Source organism: Myxine glutinosa, chromosome 9 (genome assembly GCF_964187855.1).
Source record: "Myxine glutinosa chromosome 9, kmMyxGlut1.1, whole genome shotgun sequence".
NCBI classification, from domain to species: Eukaryota; Metazoa; Chordata; class Myxini; order Myxiniformes; family Myxinidae; genus Myxine; species Myxine glutinosa.
Genome location: NC_136269.1, coordinates 124,631,623 through 124,653,599, shown reverse-complemented (window position 1 = coordinate 124,653,599; position 21,977 = coordinate 124,631,623). Strand labels below are relative to the sequence as shown.

At 43.6% G+C, this 21,977-nt stretch overlaps 1 protein-coding gene across 1 annotated transcript in view; it reads right to left on the bottom strand.

The window, feature by feature from the left end:
* Window positions 1-1,350: 1,350 nt before the first annotated feature.
* The window catches only part of LOC137434975 (cerebellin-1), a 122,579-nt gene continuing 101,952 nt past the window's right edge, over window positions 1,351-21,977 (bottom strand). The window contains exon 3 of the mRNA XM_068128255.2: window positions 1,351-2,191. Within this exon, the coding sequence (XP_067984356.1) occupies window positions 1,994-2,191 (198 nt within the window). The 3' untranslated portion in view covers window positions 1,351-1,993. The remainder of the gene's footprint in view (window positions 2,192-21,977) is intronic.

The window sequence follows — 21,977 nt, the reverse complement described above, 5'->3', positions numbered from 1 at the left end:
AGGAAGAGAGATGCATGTATGGAGGGAAGAGAAGGAGAAGAAGATGGAGAGAGGGATGGTGCCAGAGAGAGAGAGAGAGAGAGAGAGAGAAAGAAAGAAAGAAAGGGAGAGAGATGCATGTATGGAGGGAAGAGGAGGAGAAGAAGATGGAGAGAGGGACGGTGAGAGAGAGAGAGAGAGAGAGAGAGAGAGAGAGAGAGAGAGAGAGAGAGAGAGAGAGAGAGAGAGAGAGAGAGAGAGAGAGAGAGAGAGAAAGAGAAAGAGAAAGAGAAAGAGAAAGAGAAAGAGAGAGAGAAAGAGAAAGAGAAAGAGAGAGAGAAAGAGAAAGAGAAATGCAGAGAGATGCATGCATGGAGGGAAGAGGAGGAGAAGAAGATGGAGAGAGGGACGGTGCCAGAGAGAGAAAGAGAGAAAGAAAGGGAGAGAGATGCATGTATGGAGGGAACAGGAGGAGAAGAAGATGGAGAGAGGGACGGTGAGAGAGAGAGAGAGAGAGAGAGAGAGAGAGAGAGGGAGAGAGAGAGGAAGAGAGATGCATGTATAGAGGGAAGATGAGGAGAAGTAGATGGAGCGAGAGAGAGAGAGAAAGGGAGAGAGACAGAGGAAGAGAGATGGAGGGAAGAGGCGGAGAAGAAGATGGAGAGAGAGAGAGAGAAAGGGAGAGAGACAGAGGAAGAGAGATGCATGTATGGAGGGAAGAGGAGGTGGAGAAGATGGCGAGAGAGAGAGAGAAAGGGAGAGAGACAGAGGAAGAGAGATGCATGTATGGAGGGAAGAGGAGGAGGAGAAGATGGAGAGAGAGAGAGAAAGGGAGAGAGACAGAGCAAGAGAGATGCATGTATGGAGGGAAGAGGAGGAGAAGAAGATGGAGAGAGAGAGGGAAAAAATGGAGAGAGACCGAGGAAGAGAGATGCATGTATGGAGGGAAGAGGAGGAGAAGAAGATGGAGATAGAGAGAGAGAAAGGGAGAGAGACAGAGGAAGAGAGATGCATGTATGGAGGGAAGAGGAGGAGAAGAAGATGGAGATAGAGAGAGAGAAAGGGAGAGAGACAGAGGAAGAGAGATGCATGTATGGAGGGAAGAGGAGGAGGAGAAGAAGATGTAGAGGGGGACGGAGCAGGAGAGAGAGAGAGATAGAGAGATAGAGAGAGAGAGAGGGATAGAGAGATAGAAAGAGAAATAGAGAGATAGAAAGAGAAATAGAGAGATAGAGAGAGAAATAGAGAGATAGAGAGATAGAGAGATAGAGATAGAGATAGAGATAGAGATAGAGAGAGAGAGAGAGAGAGAGAGAGAGAGAGAGAGAGAGAGAGAGATAGAGAGATAGAGAGATAGAGAGATAGAGAGATAGAGAGATAGAGATAGACATAGAGATAGAGATAGAGATAGAGAGAGAGAGAGAGAGAGAGAGAGAGAGAGAGAGAGAGAGAGAGATATATATATATATCAAGAGACTAACGACATTAAGAGGGTGATAAATCATGTTAAGAGGAGTGGAGGCAGATTTGTGATATGGGCTTCATTGTCTCTTTCCCCTCCATTCAGAAACTTGCATCTTGTTGTGGTGGCATCTATGTGTGTAGCTCGTCTGAGCTTAGACGCATCAATTACAGGGAGAAGTGAAAAAGAGAGAGGAAAATGGAAGGGAGGTGGAAGAGGAGGATAATTTCATCAGATGATGTTCAGATAATGAAGACTATATCAGACGAGCTTGTGCGATATATATTTTTTCTGGCCTCATTACTTTTACGAAGGAAGTTCAATATAGATGAGCTAGGGATGCATTCAAGTATGACCAGTCCAATTTTGGTCATCATTTTATACCTACTTCCTCTTCTGACTCAACCCCAACCACCCTTCCTTCTTGGAAATGACATAATACTCGAGTCCCTATCGCAAGCAATGAATGAGAAGGAAAAGGAAGAGAGGGGGAGATGAGAAGAGAAACAGAGACCGAGGAAATGAGAGGACAGGGCAAAGGCATCCGCCTCATCACAACGAGAAGACCAAGAATCCAGAAAATGTTGAGTATTTCCATCCCCCCATGAGGTTTCCACGTTCTAGCTTGAGAAACGCCCGATCTCCTCGCTCCATTAGCAGCAAGACTCCATTGCTTGCTGCCTCCCGCGTCACATCTTGATCTCCGGCAAATGCGGAGATGATAGGCCAGCCGTTCAACATGAGACTAACCTGGAAAGACACAGGACAACAGACTTTTACTATAAAAGCTCATGTGTAGCGAACACGTTTAATCGAGCTCATGTGCCCCACCTGTCCGCCATTTTGTTTCGGTAAGTTCATTGTAAAGCCAAGGCAATGTTCTTTAAACCCGGAAGGAATAATGATAACTAAAAAATATGGCAAGTATATCAAGGTAGGAAAAGGTTAAGTACAGTGACTTTGAAGTTATTACTTATATGTAAAGCTAGACATGTCAATAAGATAAGTGTAACTAGCAGTGTTAATCTACACGAGCAACCAAAGACTGTTCCTGTCACTAGGTTAATGGGAATGAATTGCATTGTGACAGAAGCATTAAAGTACATTGCTCCACATAAAGTACAGATTCTTCTTCCTCCGTGTACCCATCGCTCTTGGTAGTCTGTACCTTGCTGGGTTGTTGGGATCTAGCCCAGAGGAATGCCCACTCACCTCTGAGGTCCATCGGTCCATCGGTGGGATGTTAAAGTGGGTGTCCTGGCTGGTTGCTTTAGTTGTGATGTGATACGCCGTTTAAAATATTTTAAACTATCAGGGATTCATAACAATTGAAACAACTGATCACAAACACATGACAATGACATCAGATGAAAATACAATTTCAGAAAAACTTTGCCCCATATATTAAAGTTTGAATTCATCTTAGTACAATGATATGGAGTAGAGCCTCTGTTAAGGTCACCATGAGATCTTTAACGTCCACTAACCAATGTCGGCAGATGGGATGCCCAATTTAACGTCCCTCCGATGGGCGACACACACATTGATGAATCCCCATACCTGTGAAACGCCGGGATGACAGTTTATAGCTGGCTGAAGATTCAAACCCAGGCTAGACATCTTAGAGGCGAGTGTGCTTACGTCTAGGCCATCCTGCTAGCCCTAACATCTTTGTAGGTAAAGAAATCTATTGTTTCATGTTGTTGTGTTCAATATTGTATTCATACGTCATGTTGTCATAATCCTCATGAGTCACTGGGAGATCTGAGTGGATCTCAATGTGAAGCAAAGTAGCATGAGCGAATGCATGCGGGTTGTAAAGTGATAGCTTCACCCTCAGAAAAATTATTAATGGAGATTTTTTTTTGCTCACAGAAGCAACCAATTCACAGAAGATACACTACATGGCCAAAAGTATGTGGACACCCCCTTCTAATTAGTGGATTCGGCTATTTCAGCTACACCCATTGCTGACAGGTATAGATAATCAAGCACACAGCCATGCAATCTCCATAGACAAACATTGGCAGTAGAATGGGCCGTACTGAAGAGCTCAGTGACTTTCAATGTGGCACGGTCATAGGATGCCACCTTTCCAACAAATCAGTTCGTCAAATTTCTGCCCTGCTAGAGCTGCCCCGGTCAACTGTAAGTGCTGTTATTGTGAAGTGGAAACGTCTAGGAGCAACAACAGCTCAGCCCGCGAAGTGGTAGGCCACACAAGCTCACAGAATGGGACCGCCGAGTGCTGAACCGCATAGTGCATAAAAATCGTCTGTCCTCGGTTGCAACACTCACTACCGAGTTCCAAACTGCTTCTGGAAGCAACGTCAGCACAACAACTGTTTGTCTGGAGTTTCATGAAATGGGTTTCCATGGCCGAGCAGCCGCACACAAGTCTAAGATCACCATGCGCAATGTCAGGCGTCGGCTGGAGTGGTGCATAGCTTGACACCATTGGACTCTGGAGCAGTGGAAACGCCTTCTCTGGAGTGATGAATCACGCTTCACCATCTGGCAGTCTAGTGCCAACTGTAAAGTTTGGTGGAGGGGGAATAATGGTCTGTGGCTGTTTTTCATGGTTCGTGCTAGGCCCCTTAGTTCCAGTGAAGGGTAATATTAACACAACAGCATACAATGACATTCTAGACTATTGTGTGCTTCCAACTTTGTGGCAACAGTATGGGGAAGGCCTTTTCCTGTTTCAGCATGACAGTGCCCCTGTGCACAAAGCGAGGTCCATACAGAAATGGTTTGTCGAGATCGGTGTGGAAGAACTTGACTGGCCTGCACAGAGCCCTGACCTCAACCCCATCGAACACCTTTGGGATGAATTGGAACGCCGACTGCAAGCCAGGCCTAATCGCTCAACATCAGTGCCCGACCTCACTAATGCTCTTGTGGCTGAATGGAAGCAAATCCCCGCAGCAATGTTCCAACATGTAGTGGAAAGCCTTCCCAGAAGAGTGGAGGCTGTTATAGCAGCAAAGGGGGGCCCAACTCCATATTAATGCCCATGATTTTGGAATGAGATGTTCGATGTTCGGGTGTCCACATACTTTTGGTCATGTGGTGTATATGTCTTAGAGAAGTTGAGAATATTCCAGAATGATTCGACATCAGCCGAGATGCGAGGTGCACACGCACGCAGGAGAAACATTTGCTGTTAATCGTTATTACATTCCCACAATAAAAATACATGAGCGATGTCTAACAAAACCGACTGAGCTTACTTTCATCAAACAACAACAACAACAACAGGCATTTTAAGGCCATTTTCCCTGCAAGAGCGGGGGTTAGCCTTGCGGTCCCCATGACAATCTTCTCCATTTTGCCCTATTTTCTGCATCTCTCCTTGTTAACCCCCTTGCCCGCATTTCTTCTTCCACCACCTTCAGCCAAGTCTTTCTCGATCTTCCCCGTCCTCTACTTCCTTCTGCATTCATTTCCATCACTCTTCTCACCCAACATCATGTATTGAAATTTCACCCTGGCCCTTGATAAACAACAAACTTTTCGTGGATATGTCACAGCATACCTCCAAAGTTCTTGCAAGTAAAACACAAATTATCTTTTACTCGGACCTGCTTATTGTTTACCTGCATTCAGTTTTGGCCACACCTGACAAAATGACCCCCAAAAAAGCAAATTGCATAAACTCAGTGATAACAATATCTTCAGCAATCTCTGGAACGATATTATTAATGTAGAAGTGAATGAAAGTGGATGGCAACCATCTATTATTTCATTATTTTTTCAATTATTTAATGTTCAATTATCTAATTTTTCCCAAATATAATTTTTTTTAAATTATTTAATCATTATTTATTCCATTTTTATTTTCAGTTTGTTTATAATTTCAAAATCAAAATTTTAGTTTTCAATTTTTTAAAAATTTTTCAAATACAGTATTTAATTTTGAATTTTTTTTTTAAACTAAGTTTTTAATTACTGTATTTAAATTTCTTCAATTTTTAGTTATTTGATTTTTTCTAATTCTGGTTCCTGGAAGGAGGCATTAAGTGTTTAGTCTTGGTGTTCGTGGTGTCCCGCATTTTGGGAAAAAAGTGTTTTCATTCTTCTCCTCTTCCCTTCATAATAGTCAGGTTCCATATGGAATTCCATTACGATTTTGTGGAGTTTTATAACCATTAACATTTTTGAAAAGCTTGAGAGTCTCTGACTCTGAAAATCAATTTTTCCATTTGATGTTTTGTTCAATGTTCAATGTTTCCACTTGGCCACCCTGTACTGCCAACTTCATTCAATGATCTCATTGAGCAAGCTGAGTGCCGGCCGACTAAAGGAAACCATTTATTTTATTTTACCTTTCCCCTTGTGTGTTTTTGTGTCTGCTGGAGGGTCCCTCAAAGTAGCGAAGTAGGATTTCTTTTACCTCAACCTTTATTTCACATTACATTTACTTTCATTAATTCCCTATTGTTGCATTTCATTTGTTGTGTCTTGTTTGCATGGTGTTGGGTCCGAGAATAAACCCGTGTGCTCCGTCCAGGTAAGCACTTTGGTTCCTTCACCCGCGCACGACGGATCAACCGCCAGTTTTGGCTATGCGCCTCGGAATGAAGGATTATTACGGCTATTTGTCACCCAGCGGTGTTAAATGCCGGGGCTGACATGACATTTGTTGTCAAGCAGTGGAATTCGAACCCTCTGAGCGACATTTGATGTCACGAGTGACGATTTGAATCCATCAGGACAGCCACCATCCAAGTGAGCTGAGCTTGGAAAAAATTGAAATCCAAATTGTAACGATCATCCGTCTCATCGAGGGGTAGGGGGTCGTAGTACCAGCGTGTCCAAATTTATAGTGATTGGTGTCGGGAAAGAACGCAAAAACAGCGCGTTGTCAAATTTAAGGGATTTTTTTTCCTCAGGTAAATATAGTCACACGCGGGGAAAGCTGCTTGTCACGTAATGGTGGAATGGTTAGAAGGGACCAAAGTAGAAGGAAGCGAGTCGGGGGGGAGATTTTTATGAGGATAGGATTGGAGCTTCCCCCGTCCCAAGCGTCAGTCCCCCCTCCTCCACAATAGTGGAAAACAAGATGCAGGGAACAGGTGCGATGTCCAACCAGGTCTTGTTACAAATATTGAATAAAATTGAAGGAATGGGTGAACAAATTAATGGATTGAAGGGAGAATTAAAAGAAGAAATTCATGCCCAAACTGAGAAAGTTAATGCTCAGAATGAGCGTGGTGAACGGTTGGAGGGAAAAATTTATGGAATGGAAAACAAAATTGATGGATTAGAAGGAAAATTTGAGGGAATGAATGAACGAATGAGTGAACAAAGCAATTAAATGAGGGAGATGAATGAGCAATTGGAAGGAAAATTTGAGGGAAAAATAAAAGACATTAGTAATCAAACTAGAACGCCACTCATTAGAGCGCATACTCCCACCGTGGGTCAAGTTGGAATAGTACGATTTCACAAAAGTTTGAGGGAGTAGTTCAGTCACAACACAAGACAAGACAACACAAGACAGATACTGCACAGATATATATTTAGAATATATAGAAAATAATGTTTAAAAAAACAAGGCAATTTCACTTACATTTTCGGATTCAGCGTTCAATTCTATATAAGTGAGTGCATTTTGAGGCATGTGTGACTTCCAATAAAATTGTAAGCCAGGAAAACGGTCGTTTCATTCCTGAGGGATACAACATATAAAACTGGCCCAAACGTCAAAACAAAACTTGCTCATTTTAAGTCGCACAAGCTAATGCGACCCCTCATTCTTCTGGGAAGAATCCCGTGCACATGCTGGTCACACTTATGTCACCTACGTCTTTATAAGTTCATCAAATACTGACACCGCGATTGACATTCGCTGAGGTAAATGTTGATATCTCTTCTGAGGTTAAAAAAAAAAACAAAAAAAAAAAACGTTTTAAAGCATTATACGTATCAACCGATACATTTTATGAAACGGGGAAACCTAGTACACACTTTAGTGGTTTTAAAATGACAGAATATGTCTTTATTAGAAAAAAAAAAGAAGAACATTGAAGACGACGCTGCTAAAAAAAAATACACCGCTCTAACGCATAACCACGAGTTTAAACTACATTTACAACAAATATGAAAACTATTTTCATATCACAATGTTAAATATAGAATATATAGAAGATAATGTTAAAAAAAAATGAGCCCTGTCTTCCAATGGTAAAAAAAATCCTTCAAAAAATTCCTGGATCCGGAATAATATCCTGAGTTTCACCAAAAACTAATCAATTCTTCCTTATCCCAAGGGCAATCATCCCACCAACTTTCATCCAAATCCGTTCAGAACTTTTCCAGATATCTTGTTCACAAACACACGAACACACACACACGGACACGATCGAATGCATTACTCCCGTCAAAATTAAGGAGGGAATAACACAAGAACTAGGGGAACGAATTAATATAATAGAAGGAAGAATGGAATGTCAAATAAAGGACAGACTGGGAGAATTTGAGACTAAATTGGAGACTCAATATGGGGAAATGGATAAAGAATTGGCTTCGGAATTTGAATTAAAACGGGAAGAAATGACATTGAAAATAGAAGAGGGTAAAATGAGGCTGTTCGAATGGGGGAAAAGTTGGAAGAGAAAATTGGGTCAACAAATGAAAGAATCGACAAAGTATAAAAGGACTAAAAGGATCTGGAGAGATATCGCACCTGTGTGGATGCCAGAATGCAGCAACAGGTAGAGGAATGGGGAATTCGGAAGCACCAGGGTGGTGGTTTGGCGGAAGAGGTGAAAGAATTGAAGGCTCGTGTAACAGAACAATAGTGGGTGTTTATTGATAAAGACCTGTGGGGGCTACAATTGACTGGGGGAAGTATGTATGAAATGTTACAGTAGTGGCTGAACACTTTGGACAATTGTTACGGATTTGTCACTTCCGTTGTTGTGGTTTTCATCCACTGTAAACATTTTCGATTCCATGTACTGTTATTGTTGTCGTTTGAAGGAAATAGATATTGCTATTTTCAAAAGGAAAAAAAGTTAATGTTTTAAATGAAACCAGAACCGGACGACAACGAAGAGGAAGAGGAGGGAAAAAAAAGGCGGAGCGAGTGAGTCGGACAAGAAGACGCCTAGTCGCTTCAAGGTCTGGAGCGAACGATTGGCGAAAGACAGTCACGAGTGAACATTGGGTTTCCCAGGAAAGGGATTCCTGCGACAGAGTTGTTATCGCTGTGACAGATCAACCTGCGTGTCAGGTTTTGCGGTCGATTCCGAAGAGAATCATCGTCGGGCCGTTACGTCTTGAGTACGGGCCGTCGGCCATTTTGACTCGCACGCTTTGCGTGTCGCGCAAGGTTTCTTTGCTTCGCTTCAGCCGTTTTCACCGCATTCAGACGTTTATCTGGTTTGGGTGTGTGTAACGTGGATTTTGAAGGTTAATTTGTGATTCGCCGACTGTGAGCCGTGAAACGTCCATACCCGAGGGTGTGATTTCCCAGTCGCTTGGAGGGCGCCTTTGGATTTCCCAGTCACCTTGAGGGCGCAGCTTTGGCCGCGTGACTGTGACTGTCAACCCAACGGGATTCTGGTCTCGATACGACATCGTACGGACGATCGCTGGAGCAGATCGACTTTGGCTTGAAGCCGGAAGCAACTTTGGCTTGAAGCCGGGAATAGAGACATTGGGAATCTTCTTCTTTTTGCTCACTTGGAGCACAGTGAGTTATATTGTACGAACCTGATGGTACCATCATAGGAATGATATACTATTTGTTGTACAATTGATTACTATTATTGTTGTACTGTTATTCTTGTGTGATCTTAATACAATATTTGTTTGTTGGTAACAATTGGTGTGGCTTCACCATTGATCTTTGACATATAGAATAACACATTTTTCTGCCGTGACTCCTCTCGGGGCTCGGAGGTACACCGTGACCACAGGGTTGGGGAGGAGCACGTAACACAATACCATCAAGGGGGAAGTCGCTCGAGTCCAGCAGAGTCTGCGAGACGAGGTGAGTCGGTCCATTAAGCATCTCCAGGATGAGATTAAGGTGACCCAGGGGACCCTCACCAGGAGCCACATTTGGGCACAGGAGGTTCCGAAATTGAGTACCCAGCTGGGGGGTGTTTTGGCCCTGAGCTGGATTCGGACAGGGGGGATTCGGGGGAAGTGCCTTGGGAAAGGCGATCCCCATAGTAAATTTGGAACAGCTGCAGGGAGGGGCAGAAAAACCCAAAAAAGGGGTTGTAACCTGCAGCTGCGGTTGGACACGCGAGGTGGGAATTTTTAAAAGGAAACTCAAATTTAAATGGGAATTTAATTTGGTGCAGCCTTGGAGGGAATTGGTCCCCAGGCTGTGGAATTTGGACCAGGAGAGACTATAGGGGTCGGTCTCGGGGGAAATTGCCCCCCTTGGAAATTGGATTATGCCAGGCAGCTGGGGAGCATTCCGATCGATCGGGCTAACCCTGCCTCCAGACGATAGCAAGCCAGCAGACCACGCCCCGAAGTTCGTCATTGGTAAAGCAAGACCATGGGGTGTTTCGGGAGAGCTCGGCGATTGGACAGATTGGTCAGTCTCTCTTAGTCTTAATCTCCATCTTTCTCTTTCTCTTAGACTTTTAAGCGTCTTTGGGCTTCCTGAAAAGCGCTATATAAAATAAATGCATTATTATTAGTCTTAATCTCCATCTTTCTCTCTCTCTTAGTCTTTTTTTTTTTTTTTTTTTTTTTTTTTTGTAAACAGAGTCGAGGCTCGTGAAAGAGCTAACATTTATCAAACAAACAAATCAAACAAACAAGCAAACAAAGTATATAAAAAGGGGAGCGGTCGACAATATGGGGCGAGAAGGAGAGGAAGCACACAAACACAACATTTGAGAGCAGGGACATCGGGAGATGTTTTTGGAGGGAGAGGGCCTGGGGGGAGGCAGGATAGGTATAAAACGCAAGAACACCAAGGACTTCCAGGAAAGAAGTCAAAAGTCACCTAAAAAAAGTGGATTTGGGGTGAAATTAGCGGGGGTAGAAAAGATCAAGGTTTTGGATTGGGGAAGATAAGAGATGGTGATGAACAGCCGTTTTAAAGACCTGGAGGGAGGAGTGGGATTGAAGAGTGAGGGAGTTTGTTCCAGAGGCGGGAGAAAAGAGGAATGAAGGAGTGAAGGTGAGCAGAGAGTCTTGATTTTGGCAGTTTAACCATAAGAGGGTTGCAGGCAGATCTTGTGCGACCTGCAGGAATATTTGGGGGACAGAGCCCAGAGAGAGCTGGGGGAGCAAGGCCGGAGAGGAGTAGGGAGAAGACGGAAAGACCACCAACCTGCCTGCGGTGATTAAGTGAAAGGCCCTCGGAGATAGCGTCATCGCGGGAGATTCCAATGATTCTGAACGCTTTGGTTTCAACAGCGTGAAGACGAGCTGGGTGTGAGGCAGGAGCACCAGCCCAGAGGGGAGAGCAGTACTCCATTGAGCTGCGGATGAAAGCCTTGTATGTGGTGAGGAGCTCAGGTGTGCCAAGGCAGGACTTCGCACGACGGAGGATGCCCAGTCGGCGACTGGCTTTGGAGGCCAGCTTCGAAATGTGGTTTTCACAGGAAAGATCATGGCAGATAGTGAGACCCAAAAGCTTGAGTGACAGAACTTCATGGAGAGGATTATTCAGAAAGTAGATGGGAGGGTTGTCCAGTCGGTCTTTTTGGAGAGACATCGTAAGAGTGTGAGATTTGTCAGGATTGAAAGACATGTTCCACTTGTTTGCCCAGTCTGTGATTTTGTCCAGGTCTGCAGAGAGTGAGGAGGCTGCAGACTGCCGATCTGAGGGATGAGGAATGGAGCGGCAGAGAGTGGAGTCATCAGCAAAGAGATAGAGAGGATTTTCAAGAGAGTCAGAGAGATCATTGATGAAGACCAGAAAAAGCACAGGGCCCAGAACACTGCCTTGGGGAACTCCAGCCTGAACAGGAAGAGGAGATGAGAGAAACCCATTCAGGGCCACACGTTGACTACGACTAGAGAGGAGGTCCGCCAGCCATGCGTGGAGATTTCCATGGATACCAAAGGAGGAGAGTTAGGTGAGCAGAGCGGGGTGCCAGACCGTATTGAAGGCACGTGATATGTCGAGGGAGACAGCTCTAATTTCCTGTTTGGCATTGAGGACCTCCATCCATTGTTGAGACAGCAGAAGCAGCATGTCCAGAGTAGAGTGACCTGGTCTGAAACCAAATTGATGATCAGAGATCAAGCCATTGGAGAAGAGGAAAGATTTCATATCCGAAGCAATGATGGATTCCATGACTTTGCTGATAAATGGGAGAAGGCTGATTGGTCTGTAGTTGTTAGGATCTGTTTTTGAACCTTTTTTGTGCAAAGCGGTGATGTTGGCTGATTTCCAAGCAGATGGCAGTTGACCTTGAGCAAAAGAGAGGGTGAGGAGAACAGAGAGAGGGAGTGAAAGAGCGGAAGAACAGGATTTTAGGACCCGTGGGCTGATGCCGTCAGGTCCAGTTGCAGAATCAGAGTCGAGGGTTGACAGAAACTTTTCCACCTTGTCAGGAGGAAAGGACACGGAGTCCAGGAGCAGCTGGGTACGACTGGGTATGGTGGGTACAGAGAGGGATGGGTTTGGGACACAAGATTTAGAGGCAAACACAGAGTTGAGGCATTCAGCTTTTTCACGTACGGAGTCAGCTGTGTAGCCGTTTGAGGTAAGGGAGGGGATGGAGGGGGAACAAACACCAGAAACAGATTTGACCAGACGCCACCAGGATTTGGAAGAGGGAGACAGATAAGAGAGTTCGGTCTTGAGAACGGAGAGATATTGTTTCCTGGCTCTCCTGAGGGTGGACACACACTTGTTTCGGGCTTTGTGAAAGGAAATGAGATTTCCTTCCATTTTATTTGCTTTTCAGGAGACGAAGGCAAGTTGTTTCTGGGCAACAGCCTCACCACAAGATTCCGTGTACCATGGACGGGAGGAAGGGTATGACAACTGAAGACGAGATGGGAAAAATCTGTGCATGAGAGAGAGGAATTTACTTTGGAAGAATTCCCAGGATGAGTTGATGTAAGAGGTGGTAGAGATGGGAGACCAGTCCAGATGATTGATGGCTGCTTGAAGACCGTGCCAGTTGGCCTGAGTGAAATGCCAGACTCGTCGACGCTGAGCAGGCTCCCTGAGAATGGTCAGAGAGATGTCCACTTTAACAAGCACATGATCAGATGATCCGATTGGAGCAGAAGAAGAGCAGCAGACATTTTCAGGGAAGTTAGTCATAACCAAGTCCAGAAGAGAAGATGCTCCGTTGACTGAGATCCGGGTCGGGAAATTGACAGATTGTGTCAGTCCCAGTGAGTCGCAGAAGTCCTTTGCTGAGGAGCCATGGCTGGTGAGAGAGGGACCCACACCCAGCCAACTGGCATGGTGACAATTGAAATCACCACATATGAGGAAGAGAGAGTTGGGATGAGTAGATAGAAGTTGGTCCATATTATCAGACAGCGAGATGTAGATGGAGTCATCACTGTTTGGTGGACGGTACAACACACATATGAACAAGAGGTGGTAGCGAAGGGGAAGCCGTAGCCAGAGGTATTCCTGGGGGTGAGGTGGAGAGAGTGCAGTGCAGGGCGAGTGAGGAAGAGAGTTTTTGATAAAGATAGCAACCCCACCTCCAGGACGAGGCTCAGGTCTATCATACCGGAGGAGGGAGTAACCCGGGAGAGATACTAAGGAATCAGAGACATCATGAAGGAGGAAAGTTTCTGTTGAGCAGATCACGTCTGGTTTGACAGAAGCAACCTGTATGGAGAGATCAGTTAAGTTTGAACGAAGGCCCCGGATGTTTGAGGTCCATACCGTTAATGAAGAGGAAGGGGGAGCATTGGATACAGAACAGGGGGGAGGAGGGGTAGGGTAAGATGTGGAAGAGGTGGAAGAGGTAGGGAGAGCTGTTGAAGGTGTGTCAGAGATTTTAGAATAGCTCGTAGAAAGGGAAGGATGGGGCGGACAAAAGGTTTGATGGTGATTGGGTGAGGCACAATGAGGTGTTATTTGAGGAGGGGGAAGAGCGAGGCAGAAGGTTGGGGGAGATGGAGGTGAGAGTTGGAAGGGGGAAGAAGCGGGGAGGATGCTTTGAGGAGGGGGAGTGAGAGGGGGGAAATTGAGAAGAAATGAGGGTGGGGAGATTTGAAGGGGAGGGGCGAGGGGGGAGTTTAGGAGGGAAGGGACAAGGAGAGGGATTTGAAAGGGATGGGATATGGGGGAGATTTGAAGGGGAGGGGTGAGGGAGGAGTCTAGGAGGGGAGGGGTGAGGGGGAGTCTTGGAGGGGAGGGGTGAGGGGGTAGTTTAGGAGGGAAGGGGCAAGGAGGGAGATTTGAAAGGGATGGGTGATGGGGAGGATTTGGAGGGGCGGGGTGATGGGGAAGATTTGGAGGGGAGGGGTTATGGGGAAGATTTGGAGGGGAGGGGTGAGATTGGATTTTAGAAAGTGTACGATTAATGGGAAACGAACATTTATTGCAAAATGAGTTTCTTGTGACCTTCGAGTCAAAAATACGTTTGAGGACGCTGGATGGAGGATGGAGTGCAGGAGAGTTTAGGGATTGTAGAAAAAAGGCACTATAAGAGATGGAATTTTTTTTTTTTGGGATGAATAGATTTGGTGAGCAAGTCGAAAGCAGCCTTTTAAAGAAGAAAAAGAAAAAGGTGTTATAATATATGACGGAATACAGAACTTGAGGGGAAAGTGTAAACATTGTAAGGTTAATAACAGTGAAAACTATCTGGGCAAATGGGGGAGAAACACGTGGTCGAAGAACGAACGAACGAATGAGAACGAATAAACGAATAAGAACAGAGAAGGAAATGTTTTTTTTTGTTTTTTTTTAGTTGAGATTTACACAAGGAAGTAGGCTATGGGGTGAAAAGACCTTAATCTCCATCTTTCTCTCTTTCTTAATCTTAATCGCTATCTTTCTATCTTTCTATCTCTCTTTTTTTCTCTTTCTCTTTCTCTTTCTCTTTCTCTCTGTCTCTCTCTCTCTCTCTCTCTCTCTCTCTCTCTCTCTCTCAAGAGCAGCAAATAATCTTGGAGTAGAGTTCAGGAGCCTGTTTGAGTCTGCGGGTTTGCTTGACCAATATGCTTTCCCTGTTTTGCTTTTGAATTTTAATGGCAAATTTGTACCCCTTAACTCCATTGAGAAAGGGGCGTTGCATGAATGTTGTGTGCGTTTTATTTTTGCCGATTTTGTGAAAGGCCCTTTTGGAGTTCAGTGGAAAGAGCTCCTGTCAAGTCCTTCACCTATTACTCCTGTGTGGCGCAGTCTATATGCACCCCCAATCTCCAAGCGTACGGGCGAACTGCAATGGAGACTTGCGCATTGGATTCTTCATCATAACATTTTGTTGCACAAATTTTCAAATGACATTTCTGAAGTGTGCCCCTTTTGTGAAAGTCGTGAAACGCTTTATCATGCATATGTTGGGTGCAGAAGACTTGTTCCTTTGTTTAAGTTCTTGCATGCCAATATTTTGAAAATGGGGCTTTCTTTTTCTTCTGTTGAATTTATTTGTGGTTATCCTATTTCTGCTGTGCATAAGTCTGAAACTGCTTTAGCGAACTTTTTGGTTGCTGAAGGAAAAATGGCAATTTACAAAACAAGGAAAAAGAAGGTGGAAGGTGGTGAATTTTCTTTTTGTAATATCTTGTTGACCTTGAAAGTCCTGATTATTTCTCGGATACAGCTTGAGTACCTGTATTGCAGCAAGTACGGAAAAGAACAAGAAGAATATGATAGATGGTGTGTTTAAAATGTTATTTGTTCTGTGAGGAACGAAACGCTTAATTTTGCTTTTTGATGTATTCATAGCTCTCGCATGAGCATTTCCTTTAAAATTGTTTATGTTTTTTCACATTTGGTTTGTAAAATATTTTTGTACTTGCTGGTTTCTTTTAAATATCCTTTGCTCCTTTTTGGTGTATTTATGATCCTTATGCAAATGTTTCTTTAAACTGGTTGCTTTGTTTACAACTGCTTTGTGAAAGGTTTTTTTTATACTTTTATAATAAAAGGACACAAAAGTCTTTTTCTTTTTCTCTTTCTCTTTCTCTTTCTCTTTCTCTCTCTCTCTCTCTCTCTCTCTCTCTCTCCCTCTCTTCTCTCTCTCTCTCTCTCTCTCTCTCTCTCTCTCTCTTCTCTCCCTCTCTCTCTCTCTCTCTCTCTCCTGTTTATTCATCTCCTAGCATGTGCCTGCCTGGTTCATTTATCCCTTTGGTTGGGTCTTCTTGTTCCCACACCACTCGATTATCTGTCCTCCATTAATCAGTCTTCCACGATCCGAGACATTGTACTAAAATTGTGAAAATCAAATCTTGTTTAAATTGTCTCTTTGCTACAGTAATGGCTTGTTCTTAGAAAGGAGAAGGTCTTTCCATATAGGGGGTTCACCAAAATTCGATTTTCATGGACTCATGCTGACTATAACCATTCATAATAAATCTTTCCAGCTGCGTTATGTACCAAATTCTTCATTACTGATTCTGTGAGAATGTTCAAGGGATAACTGAAACCAAGAAAAATTTACGAGCCAAATTCTCAGCTACTTCCCTTGAGCCTTTTACAAAGTTGATCGTGCAGCTTATACGCAGACATGAGTGTGTAACCGAACTGCAATCCGATTGCACTATTTTCCTTGTTTATTCATCGTCTAGTCTCGTAGTTTTCATTATATCATTGCGATTTATGATAGTTTATACACTTTATCCCAAACTAAGACCAGTAAAACTACAAGGTTTATGTAGTCAGGTCTATCCAACAGTACTTTGATTTACCATCATCCAGACAACTATCGGGGATGCCTCTTCGTGGTGGTTGTACCACCAACCAAAATCGGGAGCCAAATCTTCCCCATTCTTCCCTGCTGCCCGGATTCGTCAGGGCAGCGCGGTCATGGTCAGAGAGCCGATTGGTCCCCATGGACCTGCACTTTCCCTCATGTCTCTTTCTCTTTCTCTCTCTCTCTCTCTCTCTCTCTCTCTCTCTCTAACTCTGTTGTCATGGCCCTGACTTCGTGAAGGAGGGCGTACACCATCCTGGATGTGGTAGATCTCTGGGTCGCTCCTGTGAGATTGATTAGCTGTCTCTGTTCCACGGGCTTTTTGAGAGAACTGTCTGGGATATACATCAACAACAACAACACCACCACCAACAACAACAACCATCATCCAGTGGGAGAGTAGGTGTACAATAACAACAACAACAACAACCATCATCCAGTGGGAGAGTACGTGATGCGTGCTGTCGCAATCCTATACAAGGAATGTGCTTGGTAGTTTTCTTTGCCTTCTCAGAGGAAAAGCAAACTGTAGAGGTCTTTTAAATTTGTCTACCTAGGTAAATTAGGCAAATTGGTAATATAGGTAAATTGGTGAGAAACATAAGAATCACATTCATCACATTTTTTTTTTCAATCGTCGATGTTGGTATTGGTAATCTTCCAGTTGTATTCCCTTCCAGTTGTAATCAAACAGGTTATCGATACCCCAGACCCTAAAATGATGTCACCTTCCCCAAAGTTTGTGAGACCCTTGGCGATGGGATATTAGGGTGCAGTGTATATGAAAATCTGTGTGGATGAGTAGGACGATGGTTTGATGTAGAATGATGAGGAATGTGAAAAGCATCAACACTAACAACGAGAGAGAGTGAGAGAGAGAGAGCATTCATAGAACACCTTAACCTTGGCATTTTTTTTTCAATGTTAAGGCTCCAGTGACGGACTATATAGTCCACTTTAACGCTCCTAAGTCAGAACAGTAGTACTACCCTGAGCGGTTGCTGTCTACAACCTACGACCTAAAAAGGGTCATGGGTCTTTGGGCAGGGTCTTTTCAATTCTTGCTTTGCATTTCCAAGCATGATCTGATCTATATTTCCTATGATCCGCTATTTTGTCTGAATCTCGATATTGCCCAATGGTGAGAGTGCGGGTGCCAAATTAGATTGGTCAAGATAGGGTAAAATGGTGAAATATTTTCTCCAAGTACTGCTAAACTGTAGGTTTTTGGAAGTAACAAAATGGCGATTTGTGTTCTACATTGTTTAAGTAGATAATTCAATTGAAATAAAACACAAGTTTTAAGGGTTGTAGAAAAAAACACTTTTTTCAGAGGTTCACCACCGTTTATGCACCATCTTTTCCAGTGCCTTATTTGACACTTTTAATTAGTTATTCGTGCCTGTTGTTTTTGTTCTTTATGACATCCCTAAAAAAGTAAGTTTCCTGTTTGGAATGATTTTCAATTTTATTTGACTGCCAAACAGACAGACAGAAGCAATTACCTCATTCCTCTGTGTGCATGCATGCTCGTGTTGAGATGTCATACATTTTGCCATTTCCGGTGCCAAAGTGCTGCCAAACTGCAGGTTCGCGTTCCGAATCATGTTCTGCTTCGTGTTTTACAGTATTTAAAATATAAAATTTAATTGAAATGTAGTAGTTCCTCGATCATATAAATATACTGACAGACAGCCAGTGAACCAATATGGCATTTTCAAAATGACATAACCCACCCCAAAATGCTTGGTCCACCCCAAATGCACAGAAACTCCAGGAAGGTGAAGTGATCGGGGCGAAATTAAATGAATGATGTGTCCGGGATACGGATTGTTATTTGGAATGGCTCCACAAGCTTCTGAAAGAAGCCAAAAAATACTTGGAAAAGTACCTGAGAAAGGGCTGTACGCCTCTGCACAACAAAATATTTGGAGAACTTTCTCAGCTCGCCGAATGAGCAACTGCTTGTACTGCAAACTCCAGACCAGGTGGGTCAGTGGAAGTGGAGTGGAAGGACGAGTGTTACACAACCCCCCTCCCCCCACGCCCCCCCTATCCCCCTCCGATGGGCCGCTGACAGTGAATGGACGGTGTATCTGGATTACGTTCTTCTGAACACCGATGGGAAGGACATATCTGCAGCTCGTGCATGTACATGGTAAGTTTAAAATGATGATATTTACTCGTAATCATGTTGGGAAAGGGCTGGGTGAGCTACATAAGTTGGAAGGGCTGTCTTAAATATATTGTTTGTTTGGTTTGGGGGCCACAACATAAATTATACGAGATTTTTGCATCTATTGGTAAAAGTTGAAGTGTGTGTATTTTATATCCATGGCCGACATCTCTCAATCAAGGATATTTCTCGTATTCCTATATTTCCACGAGTCCGATTTGCATTCAGGAGCACAACAATTATGGTTAACAATTTTGAAATTGACACTTTTGTCTAAATGCTGAAAATTATGTTTAAAAGACGATTTGCATTACACATTTCACGCCAGCAACGGCAGGTTAAAAGTGCCCGGCGAGCATATAGTCCAGTGAAATGGTGCCTTGACCCACTACTAATTGGAAAAGATTGTTTCTCTGTTGGATTCTCCTCTGATATACCCCAGGAATACCATATCAAAAATAGAGATGAATGTGAGGGGTGGAAGGGGTCTAAATATGCTAATTTATGGTAATTAGGTCCGAACATCAAAGGAACAAGCTAAACAAGAAGAAATCTTGCATTTGTCTCAAGAATAATCAATTTAATTCTACCCAACTTCATCAATAGTGTTGTTAGAAATGATAGAAACTCAAATTAGGTACCTACTTGGATTATTACCTGATTATCCTCTCATAATTATGCTAATTAAGTGAAATTAATGAAAAACCTTCTTTTGAAATAGTGAACCAAAAATTATAAGAATGGTGTCAAAACCTGGGTTTTCATGGTCAAGGTGTTCAATGGTATGGGCCAGAACTTCATGAAGTTATTATTATTATGCAAGTTATCCAAATTATGCAAATAAGGCCCTTACCAAGAAACATATTACAATAAAAAGTAATTGCTCGTACCGGGTAAGACAAATAGAGGAGACAAACCTACATGTAAGTCTATAAAACACTTGTTACCTTCGCAAAAGCGGAAGGTTATGTTTTGATCGCTGTGTATTTATTTGTATGTCTGTGTGTGTGTGTGTGTGTATGTTATTCGCATAACTCAAAAAGTATTCAACCGAATTGCATGAAATTTGGTGGGATGATTGGTTATTATACGGGACACATTTGATTAGATTTTGGGAGCAATCGGGTCAAAGGTCAAGGTCAAGGTCACGAAAAGGTCAAAATCGTATTTTTACCATAGCGCGGTCAATTTTTATCCAATTGGCATGCAACTAATGCCAAAATGTTCAGAATTCAATGCCCGATCTTGTGATATACGACATGACCCAGTGAAGACATTACCCTTGTTAGCGGTTGGGGGTCAAAGGTCAGGGGGGTCACGACCTTGCAAAATGTGCGTTTTTTGTCATAACTCGGTCAATTCTTATCCGATTTGCATGAAATCAGCACCAAACTGTTCACTGTTCTGTTCCCTACACTCCCATGCCAAGTACAGAACAGTAGCTGCGGCGAAGGTATGCGCTCTACCGAGTGCCCGTTCTAGTTTAGCTGTGCGGTCGTTCAGTCATCAATTTCAGCCTCAATAACTTGTGGGTCCATTGAATTAGTGCAACTTGTACCTTTGCACTCACCACAAGCAAATGTGCATTCAAGACCGTGCCTCCGACAAGTGCATCTCAGAGTGTTGCAGCCAGTTTTACAGTTACAGTGAATAACTTCAAGTAGGTAGTCAGGAGCCGGAGGCAGGTCTGTTTGTTCTGGAATTAATTTGCCATCCTTCGCCTTCCATCCCCACTCAGTGGCATTTAGTCTGGAACTTTCTCTTTTCCATTCATCGATTTGGTAGAAAACACGTAGGGAGTGGTACTTGGCCGCAGCTGAGGTTGGAGGCAAAACCTGGGCCTGAACCACCTTTGAACACCTGACAACTTTTTCTTTAAACCGCTGGCATCTAAGTGTGTCCAGGCTGTCATTTTCCCCTCCATTATAGAGGCACACAAGTGCATTCTCACCAGCTTCAATAATTTGATTATGCGGGGTATCTGGACCAGCCAAAAAGATTTCTGCGTGCTTCCTGAACTTAGAATTGTTAAGCAGCTTTTTGAACGCAAGTGGTTTTCCAACCCGAAACAGTCTAGAAGTTGTGTCGCAACCTGAAATGGCATGTGCAAATAGAATGTTTTCGCATGCACTTTCCTTTAGGATATCCCTCGTCTTTTTTGGGTCCCATACTCTGCAGCTAATTGAATTTGACTTTGGTTCTGGTCTGAAATAGATTGCGTTTGGAAGATTCTTTGCGTGATAGCAAAGAAGCACAAGTAAGTCTGTGTCCTCTCCTACTAGAACAGTGTCGACATACTCTGCAGATTTTACTGCAGTCATAGCAATCAGCGTATCAACATCTCCCTTTGCCTGTTGGATGACACATCCTGCTCTCTCCAGTTTCTCACTCAAAATGTTTATGAACCTCTGCTTGTTCATTGTGTTTGACAAAAACTCGTTTTTCTTCAAAGAAATAACAGTTTGCCCAGAAAAGTGGACGTGAGGCCCGTAGCAACCCTTTGTCCTGCGCAAGTGAGTGACATCCTTTGTTGTCTCTCGAATATCCATCAAATACAATGGTTGGTTTGGTGTACCTACGAGCTACATAGTCCACGTACAACTGACACATGTGATCTATTGACTTCTTTCTCGGCCAAGGAATTCTTTGTATGAGTGATCTCCCATCAAGCACAAAGTGAAGCTCAGGAGATGGCAAGGAATCTGGCTGCGAGTCTTTCACATATTCCCATATTGCATCAGCGAGGGCGGGTTTGTTGGCTTCTCTGAGGATGGGTGACTCGAACAGGGCTGCTGGGTGGCTGCATAGTTCAAACTTTAGGGCTGTCGAGGGATCATCCTCCTTACTGGCAATAACACTCAGTCTCTGGAAGAGAAGATGTGGCTCAATTTGTATGGTATCGTCTTTAGTAGTCACCAATGTCTTTGCAACGAGGGTAACAACTTGAATTTTTCGCCGAAAAGAGAAGTCATTAGCACTCATTCCAACCATGCTGTCAAGTATTGCCTGGCCTACTTGTTTTGCGTTGTCAACATTCACAGAGTTGCTTGCTGTGACACCACTGACAAGGCTGCGCAGAGACTTGTCACCACAAAAAAGATCCAACTGCTTCAGTGTCCTGAGCAACTAGAAAGTATCATCCACGTCCTTTTTTAGTCGTGCCTTTGTCACATCCTGATGCTGTTCACTCGTCACATACATCACCCCTGAGACTGTCTGCATAGCTAAATTGATCTCTGAACAAGCAGGCATTGATAACAACCACTGTACCCTTTGGTTTTCAGTGAAACCCCGCCCTTGAGTAAGACCGCCACGACTTTTAACACTGCGCATGAGTACCTGTTCGATGATTAGGTCAGTGGACAGACCAGTGCAATATCTCTCAGAGCATAGAGTAGGTACCTCAGAGTAGGTACCTAATTTGAGTTTCTATCATTTCTAACAACACTATTGATGAAGTTGGATAGCATTACATTGATTATTCTTGAGACAAATGCAAGATTTCTTCTTGCTTAGCTTGTTCCTTTGATGTTCG